General features: G+C 38.0%; 1 protein-coding gene across 1 annotated transcript in view; it reads right to left on the bottom strand.

Annotated features, from left to right (window-relative positions):
- HCN1 (hyperpolarization activated cyclic nucleotide gated potassium channel 1) overlaps positions 1–18,718 on the bottom strand; it is a 368,187-nt gene extending 349,469 nt beyond the window's left edge. The window contains exon 1 of the mRNA XM_023625674.2: positions 18,140–18,718. Within this exon, the coding sequence (XP_023481442.1) occupies positions 18,140–18,546 (407 nt within the window). The 5' untranslated portion in view covers positions 18,547–18,718. The remainder of the gene's footprint in view (positions 1–18,139) is intronic.
- Between the last annotated feature and the right edge of the window lie 275 nt (positions 18,719–18,993).

Here is an 18,993-nt window from a genome sequence, read left to right as displayed (position 1 = left end):
AGGACTGTAGTTTGGGGGGAATTTCTTGAGTATCTGTCACATAAAACCTCATACATTGTTTCTTGCCTTTCTTAGCTGTCTTTCTTCAGTAGACTCAAAGTCTAATAATAACCCTCCTAAATTTTCCTCTGCACTTGTAATCCAATGTTATTCTAATGTACTCCAATTTATAAGGTATGTAATATATAACATATGTATGGTAGTAGATTGTAATCTAACAGAAAACATTTACCTTTTTGTCTAATAACTATCTTTCTTCAACAATACCTGTAGCTAAAGTTTTATAGCTTCTATTTCCATACATCTCTCAATGCCTTCATTACTGAGTACAGCTCTTCACTGCTATTTTCGTTTGAATGGTCTGTTCATTTTGGTATGTAAGCATTATGGTTTAAAAGAATACAGGAAAACGCAATGAAAGGAAATTAAAAGTACTCTTAGGAAATAAAATTTTTTTCACTGGTTCTTATATTTTCTGGAGTATCAAACTTAAGGAGAGTCAAAAGAAGCCTTTATGCATAGTTTTATTATCATTTTACTTGTCTGCCTGGATAAGAACATTTCCATTTTCAAGGTCTTCCCTTAACTCTTTACTATCAAATATTTAGCTTTTCAGAAAAACAAATGAGCGTTTGGAATAACAGGGTTTTGCCACCTAGGATCCAATCCAACATGAGGAACTAGAAATGAAGCTCTCAGAAAACCACAGCCAGGATTTGGCTAATGGGGCACCATTTCCCACTCAAGACTATCTGCTAAATAACTAAGATTCTTACAGCCAGGAAAAGAATATATAAATTCTAACAGTACTTTTTTTATAAAGTCAGAGAAAAAGACTGAGTCACTGGTTCAGTCTATGACTAAATTCCTCTGGGACAAAGGACAGTGGTGAAGATGCTGGGCTCTGAGCCAGATCCCTGGGTTCAAATCCCAGCTTGGCCACTTTGAAGCTGTCTGACCACTTCACCTCCATAAGCGGGTTTTCAAAGCTGTAACATGACACAAATAGTCCCTTTTGTAAGGCTGTTCTAAGGACTCAGTTGAGATAATATAAATAAAGACACTTACAACAGTGCCTGGCACATAGTTAGAACTTAGCAGGTAATACTGCATTTTGACCATCTTTTGTAGAATAAATCACTGATGTCGCTTTTCCCCTACGTGACCAGTTAAAACATTCCAACAGTAATTCTTTTCCCCACTGAATTAGTTTAAAAATAACTGTAAAAGATAATGCTTAAAATTTTGATTTATTGTGGACATTTAAGTCAACACAGTAGCATATTTTTAAAAGAAAACAATAGACAGTATTTCTTGGCATACAGATTGCATATTTTGTGAACTTAATTCTAATTCAGATAAAGAAGAACCACCTTGTGTCTAGTTACTGATTATGAAAAGAATTTGAAACTGAGTGTTCAGCTTATTTAAATACTTGATAAGAGAAATAAATGTATAAACCCATAAAAATACATATTTTAAAAATCACAGTGAGTGAAGCTATGTTTCTAGGAAGAAATTTTATTTTCAAACATCACAGTCTTCTAAGCATTACCTTATATGGCTGTATTTCCTAGTCATCAAATGTTTACAGCAATGTGCTTGTAGTATCCGTGGTACTGATTTAAGAACACATTTTGGTCGTTACTATCTCTTGCTGTTTGCCTGCAATGAGCTCTCACATAATTAGGGCTGAATACACTGCACTTTTAAAATTAAACCAAGCCTCTGGGAAAGAATCATGGAAATAGATGGTTAAAGGACACCCAGGCAATTAACAAGCATGATAAAGTTAAAAATTGAAGATAGGAAAGTAGGTTAAGAGCTTTTCTCTCTCTTTCCAACATGATTTGTTGATACAGAAGGAACACACTTAGCTTTATTTTATACAGGAAAAAGAGACGGAGGCAGCCCGCATTTCAGTCAATAAATAAATGCCTTTGCTATTTTCCAATGGATTCTTCTCTCTTTAAGCACACAATTCTGAAATAATTCTCCACTCGATTGGCTTTTAAAATAAGCTTGAAAACACTTTATGCTTTCTGAAATCACACAGTGTAACAATGGACTAATAAAGATCTAAATGTTAAAATGCTAAGATAATTTTACTCCTGTAGAGCAATTGCTTTTTTACAAAAAAATACATGCAAAAGTATTCATTATTTGTGATGGTTTACACAAAAAAATCTGAAAAATAATTAGTAGAAATATTCTAAAATTTCATCATGATTTTCTCTAGTGGTGTGTCATTTTGTACAATTTCCCTATTGGCATTATTTCCCACCATTAAAGTTACACCCTATGTGCCTGTCTTCTGTCTTAGACAAAAGAAACACTGACAGACTGTAACTTGGTTTCACTCTCTTTTGCATCTAAAGCACCTAATAGTCCCTGAAAATATACTCTACCCTTGGTAAATATTTACACAATGAGTGAATTCATGTATATAGCACCATGTCTTTTAGATATACCAGTATTATTTCTTTATTTGTACTTACATAGTAACGTTTAACGGGATAGCAAAAAGAAAGTGAAAGGGAATCTAATACTTATTGAATATTGGCTACGTGTCAGGCACCTTTCATGTATTGTTTTATTATCACAACACTCTTAAGGGGACAGATATTATTTTCTCAGATTTTACAGATTAGCTTCAAAGAAGTTGAACATCTCCTCAAATCAAGTTAAAAGATTTAAGGTTCTGGCTTTTCTGACGTTATGTCTAGGTCATTTTCCCACCATAAAGTGGCATCTGGTTGCTTTACCTTAGCATTATTAGGCTTTTGTTGAAAATAGAAATCAGATCTGAGAGTAAAACAGAGAGATAAATAATAATATTGTACTTCTTTTTCATTATAGTCTGATCTTTCTTGTTGAAAATTAAGACCTCTTCCCTTTGTTCCCCCTACTTTTTTATCATGAAATAAAACAGATACACAAAACAGTGATTTATTATAAGTCAAACACCCTTGAAATCATCACCCCGGACAAGAAATAGAACTTTGTCACCTACCCAAAAAGCCCATCATTGTGCACGGTCCCAGTAACCCATCCCTCCACCCCCCTCAAAATAACAACTCTGCTGACTTTCAGTGTTGCTTCCTTGAATTTCTCAACAGCTTCATCACAATCGTGTGTCCCTAGATTGTATAGTTTGGTCTGCCCCAAACCTCCACTTTCATTTTCTACTGAGTGTCTCTTAATCTACGAATTCCCCTCCATCTCATTCTTTTCTTTACTATTTATCTGTTAAAGGCCTGGGTGGCAGGCCCATCAGTTCTCCAAGACTGGATTTCACTGATTACATGCTCAAGGTGCGAGTTCAGCATGCTCCTCTGCCCTCTGTATTTCCTGCAGTTTGGCACCTGGACCCAGGGGCCTGATTAGACTTAGATTCCACTCCCTTGGCAAAACTATAGGTTCTGTCATCAAGAAGACACAAGGTCTGGTTTTGCCCTTTTTTTTATTATTAATGGTCACTGATGCTCAACATTTAGATGCATTAATTGAATGGGGGTGTAACGTCATGATTTTCTAATTATATCATTATCTTTTCATGTATTAGCTTTAATAATTTTATAAGGACACTCTTTTCCTCCTCTACTATTTGGTTACATGTTGGTTCAGGTAATATAGGAAAAATAGGATGAATGCTTGATTCTATTTACCCAGGTTTCAAGATTTTGAGTTAGGTCCCTGTGAGTTTCAGTAGATAAATATTTTTTATATCATTACGGACTCAAATTTAAACATCTGAAGAGTTTGAATTATTGAGATTCAAATCCTTTTTGAAGCCTATCTTGGCTTCTTCAAGTTGGCTCCTGATTCTTTCTTCTATCACCCTGATAGTCTTTGACAACTCCCTTACTATCTGGTATGTTGAGGCCCTTAACATATATGTCCTGCCCCAGACCTGGCATCAGCCATTGCATCTCTCCTCTTCAAATTACTGCAGACCTCTTGCTATTGGATTGTACTAATCCCATCTCAGTTTCAGCTGCTCTTCCAGCAAATATCTGTTGCTTCTGTAGAAGGTCGACCTATTCTCAGGTCTACCAGATGAATTTGCTTCCCATTACTTCCTTCCTTTGTCCTTTGTGGAGGTTGCAAAAACACAAGTCTTGCAGTTGTTGCGGTTTGTCCCAACCTACTTTTAATTTCATGAGGATAGTTGTGCTGTAAAAGCTGGCCATGATATTTCGAGTTTTGCTACTTGCCCGTCTGTTTTTATATGCAGAAACTAAGCTACCAGTATCTTCTCACACTCATGTCCCCTTTCCTTTTGAAAATTATGTCGACTTCTATTTTCTTGCATCAAGATCTATACCCTTTCCATTAACTTTATACAAGGACCAATTTAATATTGCTCACTCAGAAAGTTTGGGGTTCTAATATTTTTTTTTACTTTGTTTGGTGAACACAGTAAAAGAACCTACTTGCCGCAGAATTAAAATTCAGAATTAATCCTCTTTCAAAATACTAACTCAGAATTTACTAGTTATAGCTATAAAGATAGTGCTAATTTCCCATCCTTATATAATAGGGCTTGAAATGAAATGTGCACTGCTACCAAGTAGCACAATTCAGCAAAGCAAAAAAAAAATAAATAAAAGGATGATATATATCAGAAAGTAATGTCATTCTTTCCTAATGTCATTGCCCAAAGAGATATATTTTTAACTTTGTTTTGATGAAGATCACATAGATTCCAAAGGCAATGACATTTAAATAGCTTCTCTAGGTCTGTGAAACAAAAGCCTTCCTCAAGATATCCACTATATTCCCAAATTGTTTTTAAAAAAACTACATAAAAGCAAGCATTATAGGAAATAGAGTTAATACAAGTTTGTATGTATCTTATTTTAAATGGCTTCAAATCTTATTTCTAAATACATGTTTCTGTGTATTAGATTAGGCTTTCCATACTAAATTAAGATATTCACTTTTTTGTAGGAAATATAGGGAAAAAGATCATCTGGTTGTTGAAAATTGTGTATAAAAACCAAGACTGAGAATAATGTTGCTAAAATTTCTTAATTCATTCATATATATTGAGTGACTACTTTGTGCCATGCATGCATCCAGCCCCAGGAACAGAGTGGTTAAAACAATTTAAAAAACCCTCACTCTAAGTGCAGCCTAAATTATAGATGAGGGGAGATAATAATCAAATTAGATAAACAATATATTTAGTATAATAAATTGTGATAAGTTCAATGAAGAAAAGGCAGGTCAGGGATGTGGGAATAACTGATAACCAAGGGTACAGAATGGAGTTGAAATCTTACTCAGGCTCTATTTGTTTATAATTTTCTACTATTCAGAAAAAAATTATAGGGATCATCCTTAAATCCATGTATTTATGAACATGCCATATTTTTTCTGTAAGATAGTTTCCTAGCCTATACATTTTCAAGAACTTTTCATATAGAGTCAAAATGACCTTTAGGAAGCTCACAACAATTTATAGTCTTTGTAGTCGTTGGTTGGAAAGCTCTCCTCCATCGTGATATTATTAAATAATTCATTTAACATTTTTCTAGGACCTCTGATTTCAGTTCTTTTTACCATTTACAAATTTAAACCTATTTGGATTTAATTTGATTCCAAACTGATTAGAATGGATTTTACTCAATTATTTTAGTTGATTAATACTTTTTATTGTATAACTCTTTTTTACATTGATTTGAAATTTTCAAATTTTTCAAATTTCAAATTTGCGTATATAGTTTATATTTTTGGTTTTTGTAGTGAGTGGGTTTTTTTCTATTATATGTCCTTAATCATAGTTGTTGATACGTAGGAAAGTTCCTGATATATTTTAATAAATTTATCATATAATCAGCCATATTATTGAACATTGAAGTTAACTCTACCACTTATCAGTTGGTTCCATCAGCAACTTAAGGCCAGTAAACATCACCTGCAAAAAATTAGTTTGGCCGCCTCTCATCCCAAATATATTTCTAGCTAACATTTTATGCCGTATTGCACTGAGTGACCCATCCACAATAAATCTTCTCTATTCAATCCCTTCTACCCAGGTAACTAGCCTCAAACTAAACTACCTGGATGAAAGGGAATTTTCCCTCTCAAGGCAAGTCTGTCTAGCCACAGCTCTAATTCTTAAATGGCTGGTCCAAGCAAAACTGTTTTCCTGTATCTCCCATACATTGTTTCTTGTATCATGTTTCTGTGTAAAAATATTACATAGTTCAGGAAGTCTTAACTTCCAAAAATAAATGTGCTTGAAGGGAACCACAAACCTCTTGAAATCACAGACAAAATTTTGTGAATATAGGCACTTTTCCAAGGCAGAGGGTTCACAGCTTTCATTTTCTTCTTAAAGTATTCTGAGCCTGGAAGCCTAAGAGTCACTAACATAAATGGATAGCCATGAATAATTAGTATAATCAATAATTGCGGCCTGTAGAATTCTGGGGTTATTTATATTGTTCAATACAAATACAGCCATAACTAGGTGCTTTAAGCATATATTTTTGCTATTTTCTATATTAAAAAAAATTCAGACAATGTATCTGTCTCTAATCTTCATCCTAATTCACTTACATGATTATTCAAGACAAATACCAAATTTGTTGCTCAGAAGAAAGAATCTTTTTCAGAATAATTATTCAAATAATGAATGACTCTTCCACAGAAAAAATAAGGAGTACTCTTTCTCCCTATAAGCACTATTCATATAACTTTCAATATTTATTATATCAGCCTCTGCTCATATCTCTCAAACAACGAAGATTGCATAATTTTTAATTTTAATAAAGTATATTCCCTTTTAAAAAAATAACAAGGCTAGCACATTCTGCAAGGGTAAGTGACATCTGCTCTAAAATAATGTAAAAAAGATTTTAAAAATCATTCTTTCAAATTTGCAATAGTTCTTAAATAAGATTTCTAAACAACCATTTTTCATAGTCTATTTAAATCTGACAATAAAAATGAAAGAATTTAGCAAGTTATGAATCATCTTATTTGGCTCACATATAACATTTAAATGACTTGAAATAAGATCCCAAATGGCTTCACTATGCCATTTTCCGGTGAAAATAAAGATGAACAGGAAGGAGTATATGCAATTCAACGCCATTAGTATTTTCCCTAAAAGCTTTTTCTAAATGTTCAATACTATAGCATTCTATACTAACTTAGAAGGTAATACTGTTATATCTGGAAAAGTGCAGATAGAAGATATGTTAGAAGTTTTCCAATGCTAATTGCCTCATGAGTGAACCTATTTCCCACAGCACACACAAAATCTGCCATCGCACATCAGGGTTCTGGGCCCCAGACGACCACTGAAGATAAAAAGAAAACAGAACAGCATTTCGCTTTCATGGCCCTGCCTTCACAGACACATTTGCTTAAGGAGTTCGGAAGATGGTCAGGTGTGTATATAGAGAGTATTTTTTTTTCTCAAATAGTTCATACTCCCTAAATCGGCTTCAATTTTGCTTTCATAATAATAGGTAATAGTACATAGCATTAAGTGCAGAGCATCATTTCTAAACACTGGTTGTCTAGACACTATATACTTATAATAGAAATGTAAAATACATGTCTTCCCAACAGCCTAGTAAGATACATAAATTATTTCCATTTTATAATGGAGGAAACAGGTCCAGAGACTATGGGGGTGGAGCTGGGATTCTAACCCCAACAGCCTGGCTCTAGAGTCTGTGTTCTTAACAAAACTAAATGTTACCTCAAAACATTCCCATAGTCTTTATTAAAAGTAAAATAGTATTGGGGGCTGGCCCTGTGGCCGAGTGGTTACGTTCTCGCGCTCCGCTGCAGGCGGCCCAGTGTTTCCTTGGTTCCAATCCTGGGTGCGGACATGGCACTGCTCATCAAGCCACGCTGAGGTGACATCCCACATGCCACAACTAGAAGGACCCACAACGAAGAATATACAACTATGTACCAGAGGGCATTGGGGAGAAAAAAGGAAAAAATAAAATCTTTAAAAAAAAAAAGTAAAATAGTATTAAAGGATTGTAAGAAGAACATGTAAGCCTTGCCCCATTCCCTTCACTCCACACACCCACTTCCCTAATTCAAACACTCTGTCTCTTTTGACATTTATTTCATATTTCAAAAATAAACTGATACATCAACTCTAGACCCTGCTAATTTCCAGTTACAGCAGATGAGCATGTAGCTTTCTTACAACACCCAACTCTCACTTACCTTTCCCTTGCCCTCCCAGAACAATTAGATAATATTTGCTGAAATTAGTGGTTTGTTCACATTATTATGACCACATAACTGTTATTCACTGCTGAGCCAAGCAACAAGCATTATGATTTTTTCCCCCTTTTTTATACACCTTCAAATCATTCTGGAGCCAATAAAGATCTTTGGTTTATTTACTTGTATTCAATGTACCCTACAGATATTTATACTATCGTCATAGATATCTTGTTCCAAAGACTCATGGAACACCTGTTAACATTCCTCTTCAAATGCTGATATTCATCCATTTTTTTCCTCCCCTGAAGGCCTTTCTCCAGAGCCCTCTGCTTTCCTGCCCCTTTCTAGACTGGTTTCCTTCAAGGGCAGCTACTCAGGAGTAACTAATTCCTGGGCTCCTGGAACTTTCTTTTAAGGTTCTTCTATGTTAAATCCCATATCCTGTCTTCTTTTTTTTTTTTTAAAGATTGGTACCTGAGCTAACATCTGTTGCCAATCTTCCTTTTTTTTCTTCTTCTTCTCCCCAAAGCCCCCCAGTACATAGTTGTATATTCTAGTTGTAGGTCCTTCAGGTTGTGCTACGTAGGACACCGCCTCAGCATGGCCGGCTGAGTGGTGCCATGTTCACACCCAGGATCCAAACTGACGAAACCCTGGGCAACCAAAGCAGAGTGCATGAACTTAATCACTTGGACAGCGGCCCGGCCCCTGTATTCTACGTTTTCACATTTATTTGGTGTAATTCTTTGTTTTGCTGGAACACATCATCCAGTAACTTTCTAAGAAAGGATACATAGGTGGTTAATATTATAATTCTTGAGTTCTGAATGTCTTTATTTAATCTTCATATTATGGCAGAGTATACAATTCTTTTAGAAATCACTTTCTCTCAGAATTTTGTAGACTTTGTTACATTGTCACTTAGAGTATTTTTCCTACTTCTTGATATGTAACTTTCTCTTTAGAAAATTTTAGTCGTTTTTTTGGCTCAGTGGTGTTCTGAAGCTTCCGTGTGATGATCCCTGGCAGGTTCTTTTTCCGTCATGGTGCCGAGCACGACTTCTCAAAGAAGTCAGTTGACTCCCTGCTATCTGGAAAATTTTGTTTAAAATGTCTCTGTTAATTCAAAATGTCCATTTTCACACTTTGTTCTCATTCTAGAACTCCTTTTATATAGATTTTGACCTTATGAATTATCCTTTATTTTACTTAAATTTTCTATTCTCTCTTTTCTTTTTGCTCTAATTCTGAGAGGTTTCCTAAACTTTATAAGCCAACTTTTACATCCAAGCACTCTTTTTTATTGTCTGGGTACTCTTTTCATAGCATATTGTTCTGATTAAATAGATAAAATATCTCCCTGAAGATATCATTATAGAGTATTTTTTAATAATGTTGTAATTTCCCCTTATCCCAAATGCCTCTCTGTTCTCTAGACTTTATTTTGCTGTTTGATTTAGTCTTTCTCTTTTATGATGGAGACATTTCTAGAAAGTCTTGTAATCTTTTACTTTCAGATCATATTAGATGATGTAATACCAAATTATAATTACAGTCTCTATGTACATATGTGAGGCTTTTTGCAAGGTCATTAGATAATAAGTAAGAATTTTTACTGGAAGACCTTGAAATGTCTCCCATTGGAGGTATTTTTCTCCAGTTTCCTGCCTGGGGAGAATTGACCTGCCTCCAAGCATTCCTGTGTTAGAATCGAGAGAGTTCTCTATTCACTGAGGAGACCCTTATTTAATCCTCCTGGTTTCAGCCTGGCTTTGCTGGAAACTATTTCTTAACTGGAAATAGTTTTATGTTCTAAACACTTCTGGGGTTCGCCACCAAAGGAGTGTGGAAGTAGAATGATTTCTCCATTAGCTTTCTATTTTCCAAAATATTTTTGAGATCTCTTGTCCTCTGCTTTCTCCTCTTTCTTCTATTTGCCTGTGTGTCTGTGTGTCTTTTCATATAATTTTGGCATGGTTTCAAGAGGGAGGAAGAATAAATGATCAGGTTTAATCCGTAATGTTTCCCTGCAGGTTTGGAGAATTATTTATACTGGTAGCCTTGTTTCTTTTTAGATAAAAGAGCTGGAGTGACAGAATTAAGATTCAGAAGAGCTGAATCCCTGGCCCAGTTCTTACTACCTATCTATGTCACTGCGTTCATGCTGTTTAACCTCCCTGCAGTTTCATTTAGTCATCTGTATATTGGGCAGGGAAAGCTAAGAGTTGGAACACGTCCTTGCAGGTAGCAGCGGGCAGGCGATGTCAAGTATTGCTGTGGGGAAAGAAAGAGCTTGCTTTGTCTGGATGTATTAATTCTAAGATTAAATATGCACATGCCCTGGTTGGAGACTAATTCTTTGTACACTCATTCAGTAATATTTGTTAAAAGTCTGTTATGTTGACCCAGCAATTTCCCTTATAACAGAAATGAAAATATATCTCCACCCAAAACCTTGTACAAAAATGTTCATATCAGCAGTTTTCATGATGGCCAAAAGGAAGAAACAATCCAGATGTCCTTCAACTGATGAATGGATAAATATATCTGGTATAGCCACACAATGGAAAGGGTATTCAGGAAAAAGGGAAGAAAGTACGATACAGGCAACATCATGGATGAAACTTGAAAACATTATGCTAAGAAAAAGAAGCTAACAGTAAAAAATTACATAGTGTATGATTCCATTGATATGAAATGTCCAGAACAAAAAAACTCTATAGGACAGAAAGTAGATTAGCAGCTGTTTAGAGCTGTGAGCGGAAGAGGGAAAAGGGAAGACAGACACGAGTGCTAATGGGTATGGGATTCCTGCTTGGGGTGATAAAATTTTCTAAAATCAGTTATGGTAATGGTTGCACAACTCTGTGAATATACTAGAAAACATTCAATCATACACTTTAAATGAGTGAATGTATGGTATGTGAATTATATCTCAAAAAGCTATTAAAAAATAAAGCTGGGAGACTGGCCCAGTGGCGCAGTGGTTAAGTTCGTGTGCTGCGCTTCAGCAGCCCAGGGTTTGGATCCCGGGTGAAGACCTAGCACCGCTAGTCAAGCCACGCTGTGGCGGCATCACACATACAAAATGCAAGAAGATTGGCACAGATGTTAGCTTAGTGACAATCTTCCTCAAGCAAAAAGAGGAAGATTGGAAGCAAATGTTAGCTCAGGGACAATCTTCTTCACAAATAAATAAATAAATAAAGCAGGGGCCATTCCCGTAGCGTAGTGGTTAAGTTCAGCACACTCTTCTTCAGCAGCCTGGGTTCTGGGTTTGGGTCCTGGGCATGGATCTACACCACTTGTCAACCAGGTTGTGGCAGTGACCCACATACAATAGAGAGGAAGACTGGCACAGATGTTAGCTCATGGTTAATCTTCCTCAAGCAAAAAAAGAGGAAGATTGGCAACAGATGTTAGCACCAGGAGAATCTTCCTCGGCAAAAGAAAGAAAAATAAAATACAATAAAAAATAAAGCATCTGAGAAAGCTTAGAAGGAAAAAGTCTATTATGTGCATCTTTACGGCACTAGGAACATAAAATTGAATAATATTGGTGAGATTGTGGAGCTTAAATTGTAGTAGAGGGACATATATAAAATATAATTATAAATTCTGATGAAACAAGAAAACCAGATAGAAAATAAAATGGAAGGGGGAGGCATTGAGGGTGATCACAATATTAAACTGAAATCGAAAGGACAAGACACTAGCTATCATGCAGAATGATGAAAAGAGAAAAGAGAATTCAGGCAGTAGGGTTAAATATCACATCAAAATCTCTGTAGCAGGAGAGAACACAGCTTGTTCTAGGAGCTGAAAATTTGGCCAGGTAGCTGGAAAATAGGGAGGGAGGAAGGGAGTGGTATGTCATGAGTTGCAAAGGCAGGTTGAAATTGCGCAAAGCCTTGTAGCTCATGGAAGGTTTGTCAAATGTATGCTAAGAGTAATGGGAAGCCTCTAAAGGGTTTTAAGCAGCATGATATCATTATTAGATTTGCTCTTTAAGATCACTTTTGCCACTACATGATGGATAGAATGGAGGACAGTGTTGACTTTCTGTCCTAAAACTGCCTGTGCATGTCTACACAGGAATATCAACATCAGCAAAACTACATCACTGATCATTTTAAGAAGTGTCTCAACTGGCGGCACTGTTAATTGATAAAATCAATATGTATAGATTCTCTAAAATGTTCATAGCCAGTAATTCCATTCCCTGAACTCCACCTAGAATATAATGGAGAGAAATGAACAAAGATGTTTATTGCAGCACTATTTATAACACTGAAATCCTGGAAACAAACCTGAATGTATAAAATTCGTAAACAGTTGCTAACTCTGTATGTGTAATTAGTTTTACTTCTTTAGAATTCTAGCTAACTTCTTGAAAATAAAAACAGGCCTATGTAAATGAGATTGTCAAATTGTAAATCCAGGGCATGCATAATTTTGCTACTTTGCTTAAACTGAGTGGTCAGTTATTAGGTGAAACAGTTGAAAAATACTATGGAGAAAACAACAAACTTGAAAAGAGTCATGAAATAAATGCTCCAGTCAAAAATGATCAATGTCGATATGTATATTTATATGCACATAATCGTATACAGACGTCCCTTGAATAGTTTCTGTCACACATGCACAATACACACACACACACTCTGAATTAAGAGGCTGAAAGGTTTATTTTGCAAAACAGCAAACTCCAGGATGCACCAGGGAATGTCACCATTTTTCTCTGATCTTTTTTTCTTGAACAACAATTCTAAGTGGTACATCAAGATGCCTTCACAAAGAAAATTATTTTTAGAAGGCAAGTAAAAATAGTCTTTTTTCCTACTGCATGTAGATTTTTTTTCATTACCACTACCTCTGCTCTTCAAACATATGGTGTCATCCTAACTCATAGTTTGCTACTTCTTTACACAAAATGACAAAATGAAAATTTGACTCAGATCGTGAAAATGTTCAGTACTTCTCATACAGTGCTAATAGTCTGCCATAATTTGTATTATATTTAATAGAAATTTTATTTGAAAGTCCTCATCCTAAGCCCAACTTTTGTCTCCAAGTAATGATGCGAATTATCTGCTAAACACAAGAACTACACTCAGAATGGCAAAATTCTCACATCAAAATCACATCAGATATATTTTGCTTGCGTCATACTCACTTTGGGACATAGGTTTGTTGATTGGAATAAGGCAGAATTACAAATACTATTTAAATTGTTTTCTGGTGTTGGTGTTGTTTCCATTTGTGATTTCTGATCAAGTGGAGAAAGGTTCATTAGTTTTTGTTAAATGAGCCTATGATAACAATAACAAGAAATATATCGTTCCAATGCATTTAAAATTCTTTCAGTATTATTCAACACACAAGTTCATAAATACAAGTCCACATAATTAAATATGAATTGGTAAAATTGAATCTGCCCAATGACTCTCAATTTATACTAAGTCACCAAAAGTAGGTTTAAAGGGAAAGTTATTCAGAAAAAAAAACGGAAAACATCTTGTAATATTTTAACAGTATCATATGACTGTAATATGTATTAAATGCAATAAAATAGTGAAATATCTAATAAAATTTAAAGTTTTACAACTTACTCGTATACTAAGATAAGTAACTGAATACATTCATGTCTCCAAATCTTTCAAATAATTTCACTTTAATTGGGCCTAACAGTTGGTAGAGCTGCTAAGAAAAACTTAATTGAATTTATAAGATTTAAAAAGGTTCACCTATCAGAGAAAAAAAGAAATTCTTATGGCTAATTTTGGTTGTCTTGATAGGGAAAGCAGATAAAAGGATCACTGCTGGGAAAATGCAGAATGCATTCAGCAGAAAGATAACATAACAGTAGACTAATTAGTCTTTAAACCCCAGAAGGTTGAATTGTTTTCTTGTGAGAAGCTCCTGGAAACCAACGGTCTCTGACTAACCATGTAATATGAGTGAAGCCTCCCTCCACTAAGGAACACATGAGTGACCTCCGACATCAGGACAGCTGTGGATGCAACACCAGGCAGAGATGGAAGCCACAAATAGCAATATCTTCAAGAAAGGACTCCTGTTTCTGGAGTCCTTGTGTACTTATGACAACAAGCTTTACACATAGTTATTCACCCTAACTGATGAAAAGAAGCAGAAGAAATAACAAGTCAAGATATAAAATCTCCTCCTTTACCAGAGGCAAGATGTTGGCTGGCAATACATATGGAATAGGAGCAATATCTTTAAAGGGGCCTTTTTGTAAGCACGATCCAGCAAAATAATGTCAGCATCCCTGAAATGGCAAATAGTCTGGTGATAAATTCTTCCAAGGTAATCACTTGCATAATAAAAACCATCCACAAAGTACTCTAATATTCTTTCAATCCATTTAAATGATTATATCATAACTATGGATTGGCAGTGAAAGCACAATGTTTGGCTAGTGTCACTTTTTTATTCAATGAATAAAAAGTAAAATTTTAGCTAATAAATATATAATAACTGTTAATAATCTCAAAAGAAATCATATTTAACCTCCAAATTAAATATGTGTGTGTGTGTGTGTTTGTGGTTCATGTGAAACTCAATCAGACTGACAACGTGTCCTCACTATATAAAGATCAGTGTAATTTTTTCTTAAGTAATTATCTATGTTTTCCCTAGTTTGGGAGGTTGTATACCATGGTATTAAGAAAAATAAGATATTTTGCTAAATTCTCTAGCTTCCACCCAGTTATTTCTAACAGTATTGATAGTATTTGACTCTTCTTTAGTCCCTGAAGGTTTCTAGCATCATCCTCTCCTGAGAAAGAAGGGAAATACAGCGCCTCTGCCCTACTTACACCAGAGCTAGGAGAAAAGTACCTGCCAGACACAGCAATAGCACGCTTGGGCCCCGGTGGGAAAGAAAGGCACCTAGCTAGCAATCTGGGAGTCTCAGTGGGAGCACAGCCGTGCCGCCAGAAGGAAGCGGAAAGGAATCCGTCTTAGAAACCATCCAGAGAAGGGATACTAGACCATTAGCCACAGTCTTCAAGTCCTGACATGCCTTGAAGCAGTGGGCTCATGCTACACTCAACAGTGTGGGGCTGACCAAAGGGTAGACTGAGGAAACTTCCATGGCCGTGCAAGGACTTACGCAAGTGTCAAGGAAAAAATTATCTGGGTATCGTCATCTCCAATCTCTCCTCCCTTCTCCAAGGAAATTTCACTTTCTCAGTCACTAAATCATTACTGAGCATAAGTTTGGCATTGTAGGAATCACAGCAAAGCACCTCCCTTCGAGTGTCTTCTTCAGAAAAGGGCCTTGAGGCGAACAGATCCCGACCATAACATTTCTACTTTGTTGAAGATACTCACACATTGCTTTTCCTTCATAAAAAATAGTCAGAATTTGGTCTTTCTTATTTTTGCTTTTTTCATTACATTTTCTTGACATGTTATAGGTTTTAAGAAATTTATACTGGTATCGAGATCGTATAAAAACATTAATGAAATAATAATAAGATCTAAATGTCTTCCATATGTAAATGAGTATTTATAGGATGACTAGTTTGTTGTTTTAGAAAAACAGTGTATACTGTTAATTATGAGTTTTAAAATCTCTTTTTCTCAGGTATCTTCCAGTTAAAAAGTTACATCATAGTAATTCTTTAATTTATGTCTGCCATTTTCTTTTTCCAATTATGCAGGGGAAAATCAAACATTCCAAACTACTCCACATTGGAATTTGTTCAGAGTGTTAGCTCAATTTTTAATCATCTCCCATTTCTTTGAAATGCATGAAAAAATTGAACCATTATCTGATTTCAATTTCTTGCTTTGTTTAGTAAAAACTTCTTGCTTTTAAAGAGATATTTTGTCTCGGGAAAACGTGGAGAATCTCGAATTTCATGAATTTCATTCATTCAAAAGTTTTGGCCCACTATTCCAATTCCTGAAAGGTGGCTGCATGCTTTTATTTGGTAAGTAGTGAAAGTTTAATTATTTGAAATACGCCACCATTTTGAAAAGTGTAGTCTCTTTTCACATTGCTGAAGAAAGAAAAGTATCATGTCTAATCATTTAATTGAGTGTGAAATTAAATAAACCAAAGTTATCACTTTATTTTCATGTGAATATTGAACCAGACATATTTCTGGAAAGACCACGCTTACTTTTCTTATTAAGACTGAAGGCTGTTTCCATGCAAAGTTTTTAAATAAACAAATCGTAATATGGGTTGCAACATATTTCCATTGAGGACTGAGGGAGAGTATTCTACATTTGATTTCAACCTTTAAAATGCTAATGAACATGTTGATTTTATACACCTTAGAACTAGGTGATTTACAAGTTTGCTTCTATAAGGATCTTCCTAGAGGAGGAAACACGTTTGATTATTTAATAGATCCTTTTATTATGAACACTCTTTCAGTCAAACTCTTAATATTCTATGGGCGATAAATGTCATTAGGTTTTGTAAGTCCTCCTTTGAACTTTGCTGTGTTTTTACAAATAAGACCTTAAAATTATACGCTTTCTAAAATCCATTCACTCTATGCGTAAATTATAGAGGCTATTGATTTCTGAGACAATTTATGTATCTCAGAGAAGGAGAAGGCAGTCCCTTCAAAGCTTTGCGTGGCGGAACTATGGGTTTTCCAAAGCTAATGTCATTCAGAACTGTGGACAGCTCCCGTGAAGGCGTGGAGTCGAAGGCAATTTTCCTGAGTTTCTAAACACAAAGTAAAGCTGCTTTTTATTGCTATATTTGTTTGCTGTTTAGCAGACGCCTATTAAAACTGCTTAGTTTGCATACATACTCCTTTCGCTGATTCTTTTTTCTTTTTCGAACGAGTTCAGTTAAATAAATAAATAAATACTGCTCTGAGTTACTAGTTATTTTTTCATTTTAAATGGAAAGCCTAACACTCAGGAGCTAATATAACGTGACTGCCGAGTGTGCGCACGCTAATAAGAGGATCTACTTCACGACCTTCATTTGATAATCTCTAAACATGCTTATAACCGAATGAATACTTGGCGACAAATAAGATCAGGAGACGTCTTAATTTTAATTCTCCGAGGCAGAGTTTCCCTGACAGCTGACAGCTCTCCTGCCCTTGTTCCCGACCTGGGAAACGGGAGAGAGATTTCTGAAATAGACTTGTAGTCAAGGTCAAGAAAGGGTGTCTCTCTGTCTCAGGAAGGGGGCTCTGGAAACGCCCCCTGCCTCTGTTTCAGGAACTCGAGGCTTCCTGTCACGCTCCTGTCCAGCCCCGGCAGCGCCGGCTCCACGGAAATCTCAAGTCAGGGACTATCTAAGCGCAAATTCTCCTTTCTCAGCCTGCCAGCCACTATTGTGAAGAAATGCACTGAGGATACTCAGTGCCTATAAAGAGACGAAAAACAGATTCACACTCCCCAGGGGCCAGAGAGGCTGGAACAGCTAGGACCTGTGAGTCACTGTCTCCGCTTGCCCCATCCTCTCTTTCACCCCAAGAAGGTCTTTTTCCCCTTTGGGAAGGACCCACTTCTTGGGGGAGCAGGGCAAGGAAAGGTGTCACCCCCAAGACGACTTTCTGGCCGCTTCCTTACACTCTCATCTCCGAAGTAAAAGTTTCCCTGGCACAACTTCACATCCTCCCATGCGGAGGTCACCGTGGCCTTCTTCCCCAATCTGTCCCCAAAGTTCACGAGGCAAAGGAGGAGAGCCTCCCTGGGGTTCCTGGGCAACAGGAACTCATCACTCAACCCCCTTCCTCGGTGGAAACTAGTTGAAGAAGAGTCAAGCTCCATCAGCCGGAGTAGCAGCCGCCGCCGGCGCCACCCCCCGCCAGCCGGCACCCCCTCCCTCGAGTCCCCGGGCGCCCCCTCCCAGGAGCGGGGAAGCGCGGGCGAGGGCGCGCCCGGGAGGGAGGGTGGGGCGGCGGCGGGGAGTCCTCACCTGAAATCGCTGTAAGGGTGGATAATCCAGAAGCCTGCAGTTTTAACCCTTTCCTGCTCCTTCTCCACCGCCTTCTGGCTCCCGAACATGCGGAGGGAGAATTTGTTGACCCCAGGCTGCAGCATGGAGGTGAACTGCCTCTGCATGAAGCCGTAGTGCCGCCGGGGCCCCTCGGCATCCTCGCAGCCCCCGGCCGGCTCCTCGCCGCCGCCGCCGCCGCCGTCCACCTTGAAGCACACGGAGTTGCCGTGCTCCTTGGCGCCGGCCCCGCCGCCCCCCGGCGGAGTGCCCAGGCGCTTCTCGGCCGCTGCCGGCCCCGCGCCCGTCGCGGGCGCCTTGGCGGGGAAGACGCTGTTGCCATCGTCCCGGCTGTTGGACGAGGAGTTGGGCTTGCCGCCTCCTTCCATGCCCGGAGAACGCGGCCGGCGACGGCGCGGGCTCCAGACTCGCCGGCTGCCCGGCGCTGGGGACACGAAGCGGAGCGGGCAGGGGCCTGAGCCAGCTGCCGGCGAGCCCGGCTGCCCGTCGCGGCGGCGGCGGCGGCGGCGGCGGCTGCTGCTTCCCGCCCGCGCCGCTGCTCGCTGCGCGCCTCGCTCCCGCCGCCGCCGCTGCCCTCGGCGGCTGCGCTCCCGTCTCCGGCGCGGCTGGTGCTGAGGCTGAGGCTGCCCCAGCGAGGCGAGGTTCCGCTCAGCCCTCGCGCGCCAGCGCCTCCCCTCGGCTGCCCTCTGCTGGCCGGAAAGGGTCTCTGCCCGCCCGCACACCGCACGCTCTTCCCTTCACTCTCGCTCCACTTCTAGGCAGCGTGACATTGAACTCAGGAGCCCTGGGAGACATTGATTTGAACATGTTGTGAG

This window comes from Equus caballus, chromosome 21 (genome assembly GCF_041296265.1).
Source record: "Equus caballus isolate H_3958 breed thoroughbred chromosome 21, TB-T2T, whole genome shotgun sequence".
Taxonomy (NCBI): domain Eukaryota; kingdom Metazoa; phylum Chordata; class Mammalia; order Perissodactyla; family Equidae; genus Equus; species Equus caballus.
The sequence above is the reverse complement of the archived record's forward strand: the minus strand, read 5'-3'. Positions and strand labels throughout refer to the sequence as shown.